At 40.8% G+C, this 19,297-nt stretch overlaps 1 protein-coding gene across 1 annotated transcript in view; it reads right to left on the bottom strand.

Moving 5' to 3' along the window:
* GOLIM4 (golgi integral membrane protein 4) overlaps nt 1-19,297 on the bottom strand; it is a 74,103-nt gene that overhangs the window by 18,932 nt on the left and 35,874 nt on the right. The window contains exons 8-12 of the mRNA XM_087725292.1: nt 18,856-19,023; nt 9,574-9,930; nt 7,217-7,455; nt 3,965-4,038; nt 2,901-3,019 (exon numbers count right to left, since the gene is read on the bottom strand). Coding sequence (XP_087581418.1) covers nt 2,901-3,019; nt 3,965-4,038; nt 7,217-7,455; nt 9,574-9,930; nt 18,856-19,023 — 957 coding nt within the window. The remainder of the gene's footprint in view (nt 1-2,900; nt 3,020-3,964; nt 4,039-7,216; nt 7,456-9,573; nt 9,931-18,855; nt 19,024-19,297) is intronic.

The raw sequence follows: 19,297 nt of genomic DNA, 5'->3' as shown, positions 1-19,297 counted from the left end.
CACAGTGGTTAGAGTGCAGTACTGCAGGCTACTTCAGTTGACTGCTAGCTGCAGTTTGGCAGTTCAAATCTCATCAGGCTCAAGGTTGACTCAGCCTTCCATCATTCCGAGGTGGGTAAAATGAGGACCCAGATTGTTGGGGGCAATAGGCTGACTCTGTAAACCACTTAGAGAGGGCTGTAAAAGCACTGTGAAGCAGTTTATAAGTCTAAGTGCTGTTGCTATATGATCCTAGATGGCATTCTGAAGACTCTATTAAACCCTTTTTATATTCTTTTCCCTGGAATTGGCATTTATTTAGAAAAATGTGATGTACATCTTTGCTGAAATTGAAAGGCACTCTGATGGTTCTCGCTTGGTATCATTTAAACACTAAGCACTATTATTCTACACTCATACACAGCTCTTCTTTACTTTCTCCCAAAAACAGTCTCTGGAGAAGAGAGTCTAAAGATACTGTTTTCTTTTCATAATCCATCTAAAGATTCTTCACCTCTAGACACACCATTCCTTCTTTTTTTTCCATAACAAGACCGTCAAGCTCAGTAGTAGGCTACTGTATGGGTAACTGGCAATCGTTGCTCTAATTTTTGTTTTCCCCAAAGTGCTTAAAATTACTACTTCAGGCCTGACCAGCTTGATGTTTACCTCTTTTTGGAAAAGAATTAACATCTGTCTACCGATAAAGGAGAATATTTGTAGCTCAGGGTTGAAATAAGTGCTGTCTGAGCTTGGTTGTTTTCTTTTTTCATAACATATTTCTCTTAGACAAACCACTACAGAGCTATTGTGTGTGCAAACATACAAACACAAATACATATTCTCTCTTGGGATAAATAGCATTATGTAACGCACAGGAGGGTAAAGAAGTACAGGTTGATTTTGATTAGTGACTGTTTGAAGCTATAGAGGATCCCCCAATAGTTACTTATGACCCGATTTTGAAGTTACAACTCTCACTATCATATTTTGGGTGCTTGGCAATCGGCTTATATTTATGACTATTGCAGCATCTCACAGTTAAAGATTAATGTTCCCCTCGCGCATATGTGCTAGTCATTCCCGACTCTAGGGGGCGGTGCTCATCTCGGTTTCAAAGCCGAAGAGCCAGCGCTGTCCAAAGATATCTCCATGGTCATGTGGCCAGCATGACTAAACACCAAAGGTGCACAGAGCACTGTTACCTTCCCACCAAAGGTGGCCCCTATTTTTTTACTTGCATTTTTACATGCTTTCAAACTGCTAGGTTGGCAGAAGCTGGAACAATTAATGAGAGCTCAGTCTGTTATGCGGCGCTAGGAATTCGAACCACCAAATTGCTGACCTTTCTGATTGACAACCTTAGCGGCTTAGCCACTGAGCCACCACATCCTCATAGTTATGCGACAGTGATTTTCAATGGTTTTTTTTTTGCCAGTTTCCAGCATTTTCTCCCAGTTTATAGTAAAAATGCAAATTGGATAAAACTGATTCACTTATCAACCATAGTGTTTGCTTAATGACTGCTGCAAAAATGACATAAAATTGTGTTGAGTCACATGGTGATATGCTTAACAATTGCAACGGTTTGAATTATGGACATAAGTCAAGGACTATCAGAAGTAAAAAAAAAGAATACATTTCTTTTGCAACTGATCCTCATACATCTTCTCTCTATGATCAAGGCAGCTCCACATCATTCACTTTTGTACTCAATTCATGCTCCTTCATCACCCATTCATTATTGACTTATTCCTTGTTGCTTTAGCACACACACACGTCTTAAATACTCTATTCCAACTACATTCAGGCACAGTGGTCAGAATGCAGAACTGCAAGCAAACTCTGACCACAGCCTGCAGTTCAATCCTGAAAGGACTCAAAGTTGACTCAGCCTTCCATCCTTCTGAGATCAGTAAAATGAGGAGACTGGTTTGTTGGGAGAGATATGCTGACACTATTCCTCCCAGAGAGTGCTATAAAGCACTGTAAAGCAGTATATAAGTCTAAGTGCTATTGCTACTCAACTTACTGTACTTTTTGCTCCATAAGGCACACTTCCCTCCCCCCAAAAAAGTCCTTTGCAGTCCTTTGGCGAATATCAGATGGGCCCTGGTGGTGGGGTCCTTTCACAGTGCTGAATCCCACCTCTTCTGTCTTTGTCATTGCCCGCCTCTTCTGTCTCTTTTCCGCAGTGCAGGAGTCAATAGGCAGAGCTGGCACATGAGAGGACACCTATCTGTGGTCCTCACAGGCTCTCCCTCCTGCCCACACTACACTGCTGCTCCACATTTTTTGCTTGTTTTCCTCCTCTAAACCTAGGTGAGTCCTATGGAGCGAAAAATATAATAGCTTTCTTATTTCAGTTTATCAAACTGTTTTGGGGTACAGAATGGGGTTAAATTGGAACTGGGTATGTCTAGCTTAATGAAAAGAAGGACTAGGGGAGACATGATAGCAGTGTTCCGATATCTCAGGGGCTTCCACAAGGAAGAGGGAGTCCAACTATTTTCCAAGGCACCTGAGGGTAGAACAAGAAGCAATGGGTGGAAACTAATTAAGAAGAGAAGCAACTTAGAACTGAGGAGAAATTTCCTGACAGTTAGAACAATTAGTGAGTGGAACAGCTTGCTTCCAGAAGTTGTGAATGTCCCAACACTGGAAGTCTTTAAGAAGATGTGGGATAGCCATTTGTCTGAAACAGTATAGGGTTTCCTGCCTAGGCAGGGGGTTGGACTAGAAGACCTCCAAGGTCCCTTCCAACTCTACTATTGTATTATTGTATTAAATATATTTATTGATGATGAGAGAAAGGGAGGGAGGGAGGGGGAGGGAGAGAAAATAGATTGAATGAATGAACACATTAGCTAGAAAAGAATCTGTTTCTCTTAAAAAGTTGCTGAGAAGTTTCCGCCACTTACTGGCTCTTCATTTTGCTCATTCTCTGACTGGTGCTCCAGCTCTGGGTCCTGTTGATCATTTGCATTATTCTGATCATCATCTTCGGCTCTTCTTGGATGATGGTTATGTCTCTCATAATCTAATTGAAAAGAAAAATCCATCTCATTCCTTCTTCCCACAGGCAGGAAGCATCAACGCAAGCTTAATTCCACAGTTGGAAGCACCATAAAAACAGCATCTCAGCTCTAGATTCACTGTGAAAATCACCACAAAATGATGACATATTCTATTGATAAGCCAATTGTCTTTTGCCTATATTGGAATATGATCAACCAATAAAAATGGTTGTGTTAATGTTTATATTTTAAAATTATATTCCATAATTGCTGTTTGAAGGAGTCCCCCCCCCCCACAAGCCAGGTCTTTTCAAATGGAAGTCAGATTAATGGTGATTTTATCTGTTTAAAATATGGTGGGTTTTTTTCTTTAAATTAACAGTTAAGCTCTATTGTATACTGTGCCCTGGACAGGGTTCCAACTCCGAGCAGGGCGCAGAGAGGCTGGTTGGCCATCAGGAGGTGCCTGAGCCTTGGACCAATGGGGAGGAGACAAGGGAGAGTGAGCCTGAGTCCAGCAGTGAGTTGTTCCTGGATGCCCGGCATCGACGAGCTAATAGGTGTAAGGAATAGTTGCGCAGTTACAGGAGGTAATTGCACTCAGCTGGTGGTCATTAGGCTCCTCTCCAGACTATAAAAAGACTCCTTGTGCACACGCCCCTCTTTGCAGAAGTCAACACAGGATTGAATGTCGGAGGACATTACTGTGAGCTTGGCAGGCTGGATTGCTGCCAAGCCTTATCTGTAAGGTGCCCAAGCTTGTCTGTACCGGTTTGCTGCCAAAGACCTGTTTGTCTGTTAATTAAATGCCGTAACTTATCTTTGGCTCGGAGTGTACTTTGGTGTGGAACGAGGGGGGTCAGAACAGTATACTATCATTACCTGTGTTAAGTGGAATATAATTGTCAAGAAAAAAGAAATCTGAGAAATAAGACAAACTGTTGACAGGGAAGAGAATTATTACTTACTTTCATCTTCGTGTACACCTCCTTCTCCTCCTTGGACGATATCCTGATCTACATTGTCATAGTGGGATTGCTGGCTGAAATGATTGGAAGGTCTATTAATTCAGATTCATATGGAAGGAACCTTTACTGATATACAACATCTGAGCTGATTAATGCTATGTTTCTTTTTTGCTCCAGGCTAATTTAACATTACCCAGGGGGTGGACGAATGAGTACAAAAAATATAGTCAAATTCTTGGTTTATTTAGGTCAGTATAATAGTCTGTAGTTGTCTAGGGTCTAAGAAAAAAAATTATTCCCAACCCTACTTGGAGAGGTCAGCAATTGAACTTGAGATGTTCCATCTCACCAATTCCTATTCTGTTAGGAAAACATGATCTCTCCCTCTGAACTAAAACCCATGCTATTGTTCTGACGCAGGCTTCCTTAGAAAGCAAGAAGCAAAGTCTTGGTTCCTGCAAAACCTCTTTTATTTACACGACTGTGAATTCCTTTGATTCACAGTCAGCAAGGCTTTAGCAAACAGTCTTTCAGAGGAATGTTTATCCACATGCACCTTATCTCAATTAGAGCGCTGCCAGATAACTAGTTTCCAAACACAGGGCAAAGCAAAACTTGGCACAGAGTCTCTTATAATCAGAAACAGAACTCTTTGGACCAAATGAGCAAATTGTTTCCTGCAAAAGCTCACTCCCAGTTCGTTCCTCTTCTGTTTCCTATGGGAGGGGCCAATCACCTCTAAGGTGTGGCTTTACTCCCAAATCGACCCTGCTTTCTTAGTTGTTCTTGTCTTCTGGCAGCTCTGCGCATGCGCATATTGGGAACAAGCTCCAGCTGTTCCTCTGCCGTGCTGCTGTCTAGCTCCCTCTCTGCCTCTGACGCAGAGCCCTCCTCTGAGCTTTCCTCAGCCCTCAGGACTGACCCATGTTCCTCCACAACCTCCTCCCTGTCTGACTCTACTGCCAGCTCTGCTGGCTGCCGGAGGGCCACAACACCTATTGATAGAGAAACATAGGAATATGTCTTACTTGAAATTAGAATGCCAGTCCATCCAGCTCACCAGTTGGGGGAGTTTCAAAGGATAGCAATGATGTTAAATTTTCCCACTACTTCCAATCTTTCTATACAATTTGCCAAGTAATAAAATAGTTCCAAACAAATCTAAGATGGATTGGGCAGGAGCCACAATGGATGACAGCAGAAAAACAGTAGAATCTTTCTCAGTATCTCTTTATGCCTAAGAGCACACATGCTGCCTGGGTGTTTGCCATTTGGCTTTACGTAAAATAACTTCTCCCCTTAAAACTTAACCAAATTGAAGAAACAAATGTATGCAAATAGGTGGGAAGCTTCAGCCTTTAGGGCTATAATCATGTTCAACACTGTGTAGGCCCAATTGGTCGGTGACTGCAGCCTAGTGCTTTACGTGGAAGCATTTTCTACATTTACCTTAAATAATAGAAAAGTGCGTTGGGACAATAGAAAGTATTCGGGGTAGTGATGAGCAGAGGCTTGAGGGGAAAACAATTATTTGATTTTGCTTTCTCATGAACAAATGTTTTCTCATCTGCATCCATTCTGTATCTAGGAAAACCTAAATCTTGTTTGAACGAACTAGGAAATGTTCTCAAAATTCCAAACATGACTATTGCTATCAAAAAGGTGCTACCACTGGTTTAAACAATGCTAATAATAGGATTGCCTTCTTCAGGGGGGAAAAATCAGCACAAAAAAGAGACAGTAATATATCTCAGTGTACTGTACATACAAAGATATATGAATTCTGTCTCTTGTCTGCCTGTCCTTATCTGCACAGTTTGCACAAACAATGGTAAAGCTTGACCAGCAGCATATGAATCACTTAAAGCAGAAGTGTCAAACTCAAGGCCCACGGGTGGGATGCTGCTCACAGGATGCTTAAATCTGGCCCATGGGACCAGCCTGGAAATAGCAAAGGACCAGGCTGTGGTGCCTCTGGCAGCCAAAATGGGACATGGGTGGGGATGTGCACCCCCTCCCCATGTCAAGTTTTCGGCCTGGACAACCTCCTGCAACACCATGCCAGCCAAAACGGGGAACGGGGGAAATAGCAAAGGACCAGCCTATGGTGCCTCTGATCAGCAGGGTCCCATCTCCTCTCATCCCACCCACCCCACCTGGCCAGCCCGCAGAGGAAAACTACAATGCTGATCCATCCCTTGAAAAAATCCAGTTTGACACCCCTGACTTAAAGGATTCCTAAAGGATACACAGTAGAGGTGGGTTCCTACCGGTTTGGCCAAGTAGATAGTAACTCTGCTGAACATGCACCCGAACCGGTTCTATTGGCACCCGTATCCAAAGCGCGTCCCTGAGCGAACCAGCAGTAAAAGAAACCGGAACCCACCCAGCAGCCATTCTTTTGCTGACCATTAGAGACACACAGCCGTAATACTGAAAACTTTAAAAGTCACTTTTTGAGGGCAGCCATTACAAATGCCATCTTGTAAACAGTTACCATATTTTTCGGAATATAAGATGCACCGGAGTATAAGACGCACCAAAGTTTTGAAGAGGCAAATTTTTAAAAAAAGTTTTGGCACTCTACAAGCCTCCCAAAAACAGCCTGTTTTTCGTGAAAACGGGCCTGTTTTTTTTTCTCCAAAAAAAGGGCATGAATAGCCTTCAGGGGGCTTGCAGAGTGCTCCTGGGGGAGGGGGGGCAAATGAGCAAAAAACAGCCAATTTTCCACAATAGACAGGCCCATTTTTGTCAAAACCAAATTCCATGCATAGCCTTTAGGAGGCTTATAGAGTACTCCTGGGGGCTGCGGGGGGGGGGGGGACTGAGCAAAAAATGGCCCCTTTTCACTCATTTCTGCCCTCCCCAGCCCCCAGGAGCTCTCTGAAAGCCTTCTACAGAATCTGCAGGGCCATTTTGGTGAAGGAGGCGGGATTTCGGGAGCCAAAAACAGGCTGTATTCAGGATATAAGATGCACCCAGATTTTCAGCCTCTTTTTTGAAGGAAAAAGGTACATCTTATACTCCGAAAAATATGGTACTTCTCAGATAGGCAATTCATTAGAAAATTGCCTATTTTCCTCTCAGGCCTTGTTTATATACCTACCCTGAAATAGAAAATATTTATAAAAAAAGGGGGGGGGGACAGCATTCTAAGAGTTTTGCAATTCTAGAATTTTCTGAGAAATTTCTTCCTTTCTCAAGTAAGGGAGGGTGGGGCAGAGAGAACTGGCCCTTTGTTGCAAAGACAACCTGAGTTGTTGCTTAAATTGTTCTTCATCCTGTTCGGCCTGTCTCCGCAGCATCAGCTCTCTCTCTTGAAGTTGCTGATGCCGGTGCAACTGCTCCTGAAGCCTCTCATGGTGCAGAGCCTCCTGATGCTCTCTTAGGCGGGTGGCTTCTTCTTCTCTCTGAGCAGCCAACTTCTGTTGCTCCAACTGCTGCTCATAAGGTGATTTGTGCCTGGTTACAATCTTCGCTGTGGGTGGCTCCTGGTTGAACACACACACAAGATCACTCAAGTAATGTAACATTTTGTTTTGCCCGCAGAAGACCCCCCCAAGTTCTACTTTGGCACCCCAGAAGTCATAGAAAAATGTATGCATTGTCAGAACATTCATGAACTGGAATAGGGCAAAGCAACAGGTCAGCTATTGGGGACTGGCTGGAATAGGACATGGTAACAAGGTCAGCCAATGTATAGGCATGGTAACTGGATCAGCCAATGGGAACAATTTAGTGACTGAGAGCCATGCCAGACTGCTCGGAGCCTGGGCGTGGCTTACCTATGTAGCTCTGAGTCTGTGCAAGAGAATGAAACTAGTCTGGACTTGTCTGCTGATCTGAACTGAAATGAAACTTCTCTGCTGTTGATATTGTATATATATTCTTATATATAAAGAAGTTTCTTATTTAAATGAATCAGTTATCTGTGTGAGCTTTCTGGATGTGATTTTTGCAACAAACTCTGACATGCATGCGACTTTAAACAAGAGTTGCCAACTCATAGCCTCATTTCCAAAGCCCTCTTTTCCAGCTTTTGGTAAGAAAAAATTATTACTGCTTCATTCTCAAGAAAAGAGGGTGTGCCATATTAAATACCAGAAAACCTACATTGTCTAACTCACATTTGGATATGGCTCCACTATTAATTACTTAAACTTCAACCCTTCCTCATTCCCAGTGCCAGGTTTACATTTATAAAGCCCACCCACCACTAATTTTTCGCAAAACAAGGTACTTTATGGCATATATTAAAAAAGCTCCCATTCTTGAGCCAGAAAAGACAATATTAAGCTAAATGAGACAACAGTTTGAAGTGGGTGTAGGACAAAATTTGAATGGAAAGTTTGACTACATCCTTTGGCAGGAGTAATCAAGGATGACTAGGGAGAAATGACCATTTTAAATGTTTGTGAAATAGGTTAAATGTCTACATTTCTATAATTTTATACTTAGAATGAATAGAAAGCCAACATCTAATGTTGGCATTGGGATAATAGAAAAAGTCTGAAACATCAGGAGGGCTTGGCACATTGTGTATGCTTCAATTTGAAAATTAGTTGAAACAAACGAAAAAGTATATTTTGGTGCCCCAAGATATGACCTAGAAAGTAGAAGCATTTCTTGACACTTCTATTTATAGTTCTGTACAAAATGTGACCTGCATAAACTGTACCTCTGGGATTCTGCCTGCTGGATGCATATCATATTTAAAGTGAAAGGATTTGCCAAAATATTAAGTTACACCAAGGTGGAGGAAAGAGCATTCTGGATTCATAAAGATAAATCTGCAAGTAGAAAAATCTAGCTTTCAGACTAACAAGACTCTGTTAATGTAGCCTTGCAATAAAGAAGAATTAATTGAACTGGGCATGCTTTTTTCTGGGTTAGGGCAAGCATTAATCTTGCCAGTCTGAAAATACATTTCTTCCACATCGCCTTTTCAACCCAAGAAACATGGAAAAGTCCTTTCTGAGATATTTGCCATACTCACATTCCTGCTGTGAGCTAAGCTGCCTCTTATCTGAATGTTCCCTGGCTGCAGATCTTCTCCTGCCTCCCAAGGTCATTCCCTCACACCATTACACCTGCCTTTTTGTTAGGAATGCAATGAAGCCCAAGTTAGTCTATAACCCAACAGCCTTTTCTTCCCCATTAATTACAAATGAATTCAATGGCAGGAGGCACCCAGAGGTTGCTGCCAAGCAATGATAACCTAAAATTCTCAACAAGTGTGTCTTAATATATCAAAGGTAGCCGATTGATTCCAATTAAATACAACGGGATTGACTTCCAAATAAACCTGAAAATGGTTCTCAGATTCAGGTTTTCAGATCAGGTTGTCTAACCTGATTCACAGCCTTGGCCAATCTCAAAATTGCTAAACAGAATCAGACCTGGTTAGTACTCAGATGGAAAAGCACAAGAAGTCGTAAGGTCATAAGCTAGACTGGAAAGTTAAAAAAAAAAAGACGGCAAACCATTTTCCATTATTGCCACAGAAACAATAATGAAGGTGTCCATGAACAATACGAAGAGGTCCACCAAGAGTCAAACTTGACTTGAGGAAGACATGCATATATTCTCGGGAGGAAAAGTGGGCCCACCTGTGAATGGTTGTGTTCTCCAACCATGTTGGTTTCCTCGTCAGTCTGTTCTTTGTCCTTCCATTCATGCTCTTCTGGGACTTGATCGAGATCATCTGTTAAGTGTTCCGGTTGCCCAGCTTGCTCCATTTCTTCTTCTTCTAATTCTTTTTTCTGCTCTTCTTCATCTTGCTCTGCATGTTGTTCCTCGTCTTCTCCTGCTTCTTGCTTTTCCTGAATATTTAATTCCCGTGGCCCGTGACCTTCCATCACTTTTCTGTCAGGGTGAAAAAGTTCTGCTGTCTGTTCTCTTCCTTCCCTGGGGTTTACTTTAATAGCCTCTTCTCCCTCTTGTGACTGCTCACCATTTTGCATAATCTACAATAATATAAATCATTAAATCTGAGAGGTTAGTTCCAAATAATATGCTTCTGGACTATACATTGAATTTCAAAGGATTTACTTCCTGTCAAGCTTTCAATAGTCTGATGTGGCAGTTAAAATATATAAAATTGGGCTAGGATTGGGAGACCATTCAACCATGGAAGCTCACTTAGATGACTTCAGGTCAAATATGATTGTTCTGTCCAATCTACTTTGCAAGATTGCCTTTCTTTCTTTACGTGATTTGCTATTATAGGGGAAAAAAATGGAGGAAGAAGTTCTTATATGGTACCCAGATTCCCTGGAGGAAAATCAATCTACGGTAATCAGCACATAAATCATGATACGTTGGAAAAGTTAGAATATACATCTATATATATATATATATTTTCCTACAGTGATGCAGAGAGGGGAAAAATAGAACAGCTTTTGAAAGTAGTTTTGGAAGCTTTGCCTGCGAAAAATACACAATTCAAAGTGCTACTTTTTTAGTGCTAAAGCGCTAAAATAGCTTAGAATTAGGTCGTCTATGAACTGCTTACTTCCCTATGAGAGTGCATAGTTCACTGATAACAGGTCCATTCAAGGTGAGAATGGTGAAGGACAGAGGTTTTCTGCTGGTTTGTTTTTCAGTTCAAGCACCTGTCTTCCTAAAACAGATGTTCTATTTTTTCTTTTCTTTACAAAGGCCATGGAAATATTCATCTTTGTTGTGAGCTTTGTTGAACTTAGAAACTCACAGTCTAGGGCAGGGATCCCAAAACTTGGCAACTTTAAGACTTGTGGACTTCAACTCTTAGAATTCTCCAGCCAGCTAATTCTGAGAGTTGAAGTCCACAAGTCTTAAAGTTGCCAAGTTTGAAGACTCTTGGTCTAGGGCCTTGAAATGGATCTTTGAACATGACTCCAGAGATCCTCCAAATAGTTGCTACTGAATGATGTTTAATATGAAAGAAATGAATAAAAAACACATCAGTTGTCATTAATATTATAATAACCATATGGGAATAAATTATGAAGAACTGCATTTGAATTATTTCAATTGTAATTCCACTTTTATTTGTCTTAAGCCTCCTGACATTTCTATTCTATCCTTTTAGGGAAGAGGCACTCACCACAAAATGCTGAGAAAATTGCTGTCCTTTTAAAAAAAAAACTTTTTATCTTGTTTGGAATAAATCCAGATTGTTGGCTAAACTGATGATGTAGTTTACACTATTTTTACTTTTTTTTAAAAAATATGTAACTAGGGCGAAGGATCATTTTTAAACATTTTACTGCAATTTTTGTCCATATAGTCTTGCTGTAAAGATTTAAGCACTTTTAAAGAAAGTATTTGTGTGCCTCGGTACACATCTTAAATAATTCAAAAGCTACCCCTCAGTCAACTCACATTCTAAAGATGAATAGCCTAAGGATCAAGAATGGAAAAAGGAAGGTAAATACAATATACAGGGGACAATCTGTAAGGTCCAGGGAATTATGTTGCCATGTTTTATTAATGGAAATAGCTTTATGCCGAGACAAAGTGAGCACTGAAATAATTATTGGACCTATTATACACAAATTAAGTGGCATCTTTACAGAACCCAATTTTAGCTTTCAGCTTTCACCTGTATTACTCTCTAAAACTATTTGGCTAGAAATTGCTGTATCATAAAGCTAGACTTTAATTTTAATCCATCACAAGGTGAATAGATATTTAAGGATAAATTCACATGTATATATTTCATCAGAGATAGAAACAGATGTTTTTGATCATTTACTATGACTTGAGAATTAAGGCCATATTAAGCATAATCTGGTGGCAATTTCAGCACTGAATTCCTTTCCATAGTTGGGTATCAGACTACTAAGATATTAAAGCTTGGGACATCAACAGGTAGACATTCGTGTGTTAAATTAGCCCTTAAAAAACTCAATTTGCCTATGTAAATCTGTATTTTTGCTTTACAGCTAATGTCTCACATCAGCCATATTCTTGGGACCTATTTTTCTCAATCCCACAATCCACAATTACTTCCAAGAGCTATATTTTCCTGATCTGAAGCACCCATTCCTGCCGCTTATTCTTTCTTGATTTTATTTTTTTTCATCCGACTCTTAAGAGGAAAAAAAAAAGGCAGACTTACAGATTTTCATTAAGAAATAAAACTGAAGCTTTTTGTATCCAAACAAGATGATATCTGGAATTTAGACTCCTTTACCTTGCTTAAATTATAATAATGTGACATTTGGAAAGAGCAAAGATCTCTATCAATGTTTTATTAAACACAAACATTCACAGAGGGACCATATCTGATTATGCATGGTTGTCCATATGCTGTGGGAGTAAAAAGGACACAAAGGTCTCTTTTCGGATTACTTCCAGCCTGCGCAGCCTAAGCTAAATCAATGCTATGATTCATACTTTTATATTGCAGACCACTAGCTTGCTTGTTCTTGTGCCAAGGGCTGCATTTTCCTGATGCAAGCAACCAGTCCCCCAATTAAAACATCTCCTCCAGAACGGATACAAATGGAACGGGGGGGGGGGAGGAAAACCATGGGTAGGAAAGCAAAATGCTAGGTAACAACCTGTTCCTGTTAAATAGGATAAAAGGTTGATAGTTGCTGAAAATCAATGGCACTTTTAAAAAAATCATTTTATGGTAGAAAACACTGAAAACCTGTCTTAAACCAGCAACAAAGGCCTGAAACAGCCCAACTAGAAAATCCCAGCCTCGTCCATGTTCAAGATGCTTTGCATCATGACATACGGTGACCTTGAAAGTGGCAGAGAGAGAGAAAGGAAAAAATAAGAAAAGATAGACTGCCTCTTTTGGCCCCCTTAGCTATTTGTGTGTCTTCTGAAAGGAGCGTCAGTCTCCTTCTCAGGTGCAAAAGAAAATTGAAAAGTAAAAGCTAGGGTGAGGGGAAAAGGAAATCTCCTTTCCCTTGCCAAAAAAAAAAAAAAAAAAAAAAGGTTGAGGAAAAATTCTCTGTATCTGAAGAAACTCATATCTCAAGAGCAGAAGCACAGACACCAAGGGAAGGGTGGCTGATACAACTTCCACCATTTATGGTGCTGTAAGACAAATTACTTAGGAAGTCAAGATTAGTAATTCTTTGAAACAGATAACAAACATGTTTACACTCTAGTGCAGGGGTGTCAAACGTGCGGCCTGCGGGTCTGATGCATCACATGCTGGCCACGCCCACGCCCGGTTTAGCAAAGGGGGAAAAAGTCGCGATACGTCATGTGATGCCGCCGTGCGCCACGAGTTTGACACCCCTGCTCTAGTGGGTGGGTAGGCAGTAACGCACCTACCACTGCTAAGGTATTCCTGGACACATTCTTTCCTAGTTGCCTTATGGATGGATGGATGGATGGATGGATGGATGGATGGATGGATGGATGGATGGATGGAAAGCAGGCAGGCAAAGTAAAGCACTAGTCATTTACTTATGCATATGTTGATTAAATGTGCAGATTAAATCCCAATAACTCTGCGAGGTTCACAAAGTAAAATACAGAAAAATAACAACAAAACAAGACAAAAATAAAAACAAAGGGAAAAAAAATATGATATCGTATTTATTTACAGAATGGCTTTGAGCTCCACAAAGGTCCCAAGAGGATACCAGAGCAGAAGGTAAACCAACCAGCTTCACTTTTCTCATTTAACCCATTTTACATGGCAGAAATGATGGAATTTTCCCTCTCAGGATAAAGAAGCCATGTGAGTCTCCTCAATATGGTGCTCTGTATCACTCTGAAGCCTCAAATGGCTTCAGGCCGACATCCGGAAGTGACTTGTTCAGCTGCAACTTGTACAAAAGTCACTGACTAGAAGACCATCCTGCCCCAAGGCTTAGAAAGCATAGAAACTGATTCTAGATATTGTATCTGCAAGCCCAAGCAAAACATCTTCAAGGGATAATTTGGAAGCATTGCTGACATGAAGTACCCTGTGAAAGATTTGCACCAGTCTAGTGGAAAGCTTTCTGATAAATTGGTATATTGAGACTCACCATATCCAATACAGAAGCCAATTGTGAGTGCACTTGCCAATTACTTTAAAGATGTCAAATGGGACTCTGTGCGCATCATAATGTTTACTCTGTAAGGTAGGACACTCCTGTTTTCCATCATCCATCCAATTTTCTGCCTACCTTCTGCCTTGTATTAATATTTCTGCCTAGTATCAATTCATAATACTAATATTTAATAATGTTAAGTATTCTGCTGCAGTGCTGTGGAAAGCTAGTAAAGTTCCCTTTCCTAGCCCGTGGCACGACATAAGCGCGAACGTCAAAAGCGCGCTGACAAAACTGCGGCGCTAAAACCGCGATGTCAAAAGCGCGCCGACAACAGCGCGCCGACAGAAGCGCGCCGACAGAAGTGCGCCGACAGAAGCGCGATTTAAGCTAAGGTAAGGTTTAGGGTTAGGTTTAGGGTTAGGTTTAGGGTTATTTTTAGGGTTATGTTACAGCGTGCTTCTGTCGGCGCGCTGTTGTCGGCGCGCTTCAGCGCTCATTCGTCGCCGCGGTTTTGACGGTGCGGTCACCGCGGTTTAGTCAGACGCGCTTTTGTCGTTCGCGCATTTGTGGTGGAACCTTCCTAGCCAGCCTTGAAAAAGATTGCTTCTCTAGTCTTGATGAAAACTGTATTTATTAACTTTCTAATTGAGCTTTGCATTGGCTGGGTGCATCTGTCAGCAGCAGCAAGGAAAGGTAAGTGAACTTGGGTGTGGTGGGACAGAGAGAAGGCCAGAGGGGAGGGAGAAGGCCAGGCTTTTCAGAAGTGGTGTTGGGGAGGCCAGCATACTACTGGCAGATTTCCATATCCTGTGGCTATCAAGACTGCCAAGGCCTCCCCCACCTCTTGAGGCATGGGGAGTGCTAGGATCGTGGTCATTGAGTGAGACAGCCATGTGGGTGTCTTGCTTAATGGTCATGACAATGGACAATCAAAATTCCAGACTCAATTGTGGTCATAAGTCAAGGACTACTTGTATTTCAGCCAAGCTTCACTAATTTCACTTCAGGGAGAAGTCCCGCCATTGTTTATTTAACATCACATCCCCCTAGATCAGAAATTCTTCTACACTGTCTCGTGGTAATACCATCTCACTTTTCTTCCTTTGGGAGGGCAGATTTTGCAATCTTAAACCTCCACCTCTGCTTATGTGGTGAGAAGAACTCCAAACTGTCAGTCGTGTATTGCCCTGTTGTCTCTTTTATACATACATTTGGACTTTCTGTACTTCCCCATCTATAACATATCTAGGCAGGCTGGAGGATAACTATCTAGTAGCTGATCTGGGAAATAGACATCTCAGATAACGTATCCAGATTCTGTCACTTGGCTAGGATGGAAGGCAAACTACTGCTTCAAGTAGTTTCAATGGCACATGTGCTTGCCATTGCATGAATTATGCAATGGCAAGCACATGTGATGTCGCACTTAATGAACTGAGGTAATTCACTACATCCAAAATTGACGTTACAAGTCAGTATCATTGTGTGATGCTTCATTTAACGACTGTGCCGCTTAGCAGTTGAGTTGCTAGTTCCAACTGTGGTTGGTAAGTGTGGGCTACTTCTATGTGTATTGGTATACCATGCTGCTTTGTTCTTGAAATATCTATTACCTTGTAAGTTATTCTGGGCTATGACTTAACACAGCCCATGCTGACTTACTATTCTGACATGAAACACGTACTGTAGAAGACCCCCTGGTTTGTCTAAACAAGGTACAAAGTGATTATGTGTATTTTAGGGTTAAAAAGTTGGAATCCTTATATTCACAAAGCTGGTGCTTTTTTTCTTGCAAACATTTCATTAATTGTGACATTTGCAAAAAGGAAATCAAGCTCAGTAAACATGAAAATCCCCACAGAAAGCTTTTTTTAATGAATATTTATGTTTTATTTCATTTGAAATAAAGACTGGCCATTTCTGACAGCTTTCTGCTGGATTTTTTTATACTTTGGAGACACATCACAAAATGTGTCCTACATCGTAATGCTGGAAATGCAAGCAGCCGTCCCCAGATGACACCAATGTTTTTCCATAACTGAAAATCTGAACATCTAGAAATCATATTGCACCACTGTCCTTTCACCCTATGTCGATCTAACAATTCCACTGTACAGTGGTACCTCGGTACTTACTGTTAATTGGTTCCAGGAGGCGCAATGATTACCACAAACATTGAGTACCAAGCAATTCCCCCCCCCCGCCCATAAGGAATAATAGAGTGAGTCATAAGGAAACCCTGACAAATTCTAGCTTGTCAGATGAGTATCGGGATGAAGATTTTGCATAAAAATTCATTGAGTACCAAATTTGATGAGTTCCAAGGCACTTGAGTACCAAGGTGAAACCAAGGTACCACTGTAGTTAAATTCTTCAATTCTTATTGCTATACTTATAAAGTTGAATTTGTCCTACCTAACCCGGTTAGAGTAAAAATGGATGTCGTCTACGTGTTCTCTACTACAACTGCCCTATCACTTTGTCTGGAACTGGTATCCTTAATGCAGTGTTTTTCAACCTTGGCAACTTGAAGATGTCCGGACTTCAAGTTGCCAAGGTTGAAAAACACTGTCTTAATGGACATTTTTTGCCGATCCAAGGCCTGAAAAGGTCAATGCTTTATGGATTTGTCTATAAGAGATGGGATATGGGATAAAGAGAACTTTGGTTGTAAAATAAGAGGGGGTACAGAGTTTCAAAATTGGTTTAAACAGTACTTGTGATGAAGATTGGAAGTCACTTTACATATTTCTTTCTCTCTCTCTCTCTCTCGATTATATTTCTACTTTTCTTTCTCTCAAAGATGCTTGTTCAAGAGGCAACTAAACTTTCTGGTTTTTCTTTGAAGACATTTCACTTCTCATCCAAGAAGCTACTTCAACTCTGAAACATCTTCAAAAAAAAAAAAACCCCAGAAAGTCCAGTTGCCTCTTGAAAAAGCACCTCTGGGACAACTCTGACCTGGATGACTGAGAATCTCCATAGGCATTTAATTTCCTTTCTATTTTTTTCTTCTTCCTTGCACTTTTCATTCATTCTTTCTAGTCTTCTTTCTTTTGTATTAGATTTTACTATTGTAATTAAAACCCTTAATAAAAATTATTCGCAAGTATAAAAAAGGAATACAACTACATTTGGGGTGCATTGAGTCTGACTAACCCTAGTCAGGATGATTAGGATACTGTACATGCCGATAGACCTACTGGTGTGAAATGCACTATGATGTGAAAAATGTACAATGTTTAATTCAAGCCATTTGTATAAAAATGGAGTCAGGTCAAATTACTCAAAATGACCAATGTAAAACTGGCAAATTGGTCTTGGAACACACTTTAGGATAGACGATGTCGAAATTCTAGTCAGACAGACAACCTTTACTTAAGATAGTCCTAATTGTCATTTTCTGTTGTCAAAGATTGTACTCAGCTGCCAAGTGGCAGTTTCTGATATGTTTTATCCTGCTGTTCATTTTCAAGATTTTTCTACCCTCACTCCAAAATACACTATATTGCCAAAAGTATTCTCTCACCCATCCAAATAATCAGAATCAGGTGTTCCAATCACTTCCATGGCCACAAGTGTATAAAATAAAGTATCTAGGCATGCAGACTGTTTTTACAAACATTGGTGAAAGAATGGGTCGCTCTCAGGAGCTCAGTGAATTCCAGCATGGAACTGTGATAGGATGCCACCTGTGCAACAAATCCAGTCGTGAAATTTCCTCACTCCTAAATATTGCAGTCAACTGTCAGCTGTATTATAAGAACATGGAAGTGTTTGAGAACGACAGCAACTCAGCCACGAAGTGGTAGGCCACGTAAACTCGTCCAACATCAGTGTGTGACCTCACAAATGCGCTTCTGGAAGAATGGTCAAAAATTCCCATAAACACACTCCTGAACCTTGTGGACAGGCTTCCCAGAAGAGCTGAAGCTGTTATAGCTGCAAAGGGTAGACCAATGTCATATTGAACCTTATGGATTAGGAATGGGAGGTCACTTACAGTAAATTCATATGCGAGTAAAGGCAGGTGAGCAAATACTTTTGGCAATATAGTGTGTATATTTTTCTCCTGTAATCACAGGCTTCCGCCAAACCATCGGAGACTGTCCTTGTTATACATGTGTTCTGCAATTTGGAAATCTGGTTTACTTCTAATTTATATGCCTGGAACAAAGGAATAGGGATCGGGGACATTGATGAAGTTGGAATCTGGTTCAAGAATTTGCCAGAAGCTTCTATTCTTCTCCAAAATTTCCTCTAATCCAGAAGCGGTTTGTGGCCTGCCTACATCTGAAGAGGGAGGACACAGCCACAGAAAATGAAGAAATACATCAGATCCTGCAACTGAAAGTACTTTTCTTAATTTGTATTATTCCTTCCCCTCCTCAGATGTGGAGGAGTTTCATTTTTAAGCAATTCTTCAACTATCTCAACAGGGAGCTCTGGAAGCAAGAACAGATTCCAATATTAGCCTTGGCTGTAAATCAGATCCTTATTATGGCCAATGTTCTGATGTTTATTAAATAACTGCTAGAATAAAGTAAGTGTCCTTTATCATAGTAGGAGGCTGCCATTGCCATAATGATCATAATTCCTTGTCAGAAGGAATTCCAATTTTCATATCCTGGCTGAGGATATCTTAGGAAACTACTTAGGAAAGCACTATTCGAGGTTTTTTTTTTTAAACTGTGTTTTAATGTGATATCTAGATTAAATCATTTGTCCTGCTCAGCTTCTCTTCTCCTGCCCTTTGAAATGATAACAGCGACCTTTTTAATAGGATTGTTACATGGACTACTGCTGCAGTAATGTTCAGAGCACTGTATCAATGCTAATAACCATGATGATGATTAAATACGATTGCTTTGCCTTAATACAGTCATTTCATATTACCTCTTTTTGCTCTTTAGCGGCATCTGTGCCCTGTGTTTTGGAATCACTCAGAGGAGAAGGCACAGGTGTCGCAGGCAAACCATGTGGCGACTCAAATTTTTCAGGTTTCTGGAAACTGGGCATCTTTTTTAAGGTGTCCTTCAACTGCCTGTATTCTTCCACCTGAGACTAGAAATCAAATGTAACCATTAGATTTCACTGACAGAGAAGCTGGTCTCAGTAATAAATGCAGGGAAGCAAGAGGCTCCGAGCTGATGCAGGTATTTTAACTAAACATGCACATTTGATCAAAAATGTCCATGTGCTACATCTTTCTATGCGGCAGAGTGCATCAGTTTAATACATTACAGCAGACATGCAAAGTCTAGCAGAAAATCCCCATAGCTCAGAAAGGGGATTAGTTTTTCATGCCACGCAGAAGAAGAAACTGTCAGTAGTGAAT

The sequence above is a fragment of the Thamnophis sirtalis genome, unplaced genomic scaffold (genome assembly GCF_051295495.1).
Source record: "Thamnophis sirtalis isolate CommonGarterSnake01/CBP01778 unplaced genomic scaffold, rThaSir2_p1.2 scaffold_11, whole genome shotgun sequence".
Taxonomy (NCBI): domain Eukaryota; kingdom Metazoa; phylum Chordata; class Lepidosauria; order Squamata; family Natricidae; genus Thamnophis; species Thamnophis sirtalis.
Note: the sequence above shows the minus strand (reverse complement) of the source record. Positions and strands in the feature narration are given on the sequence as shown.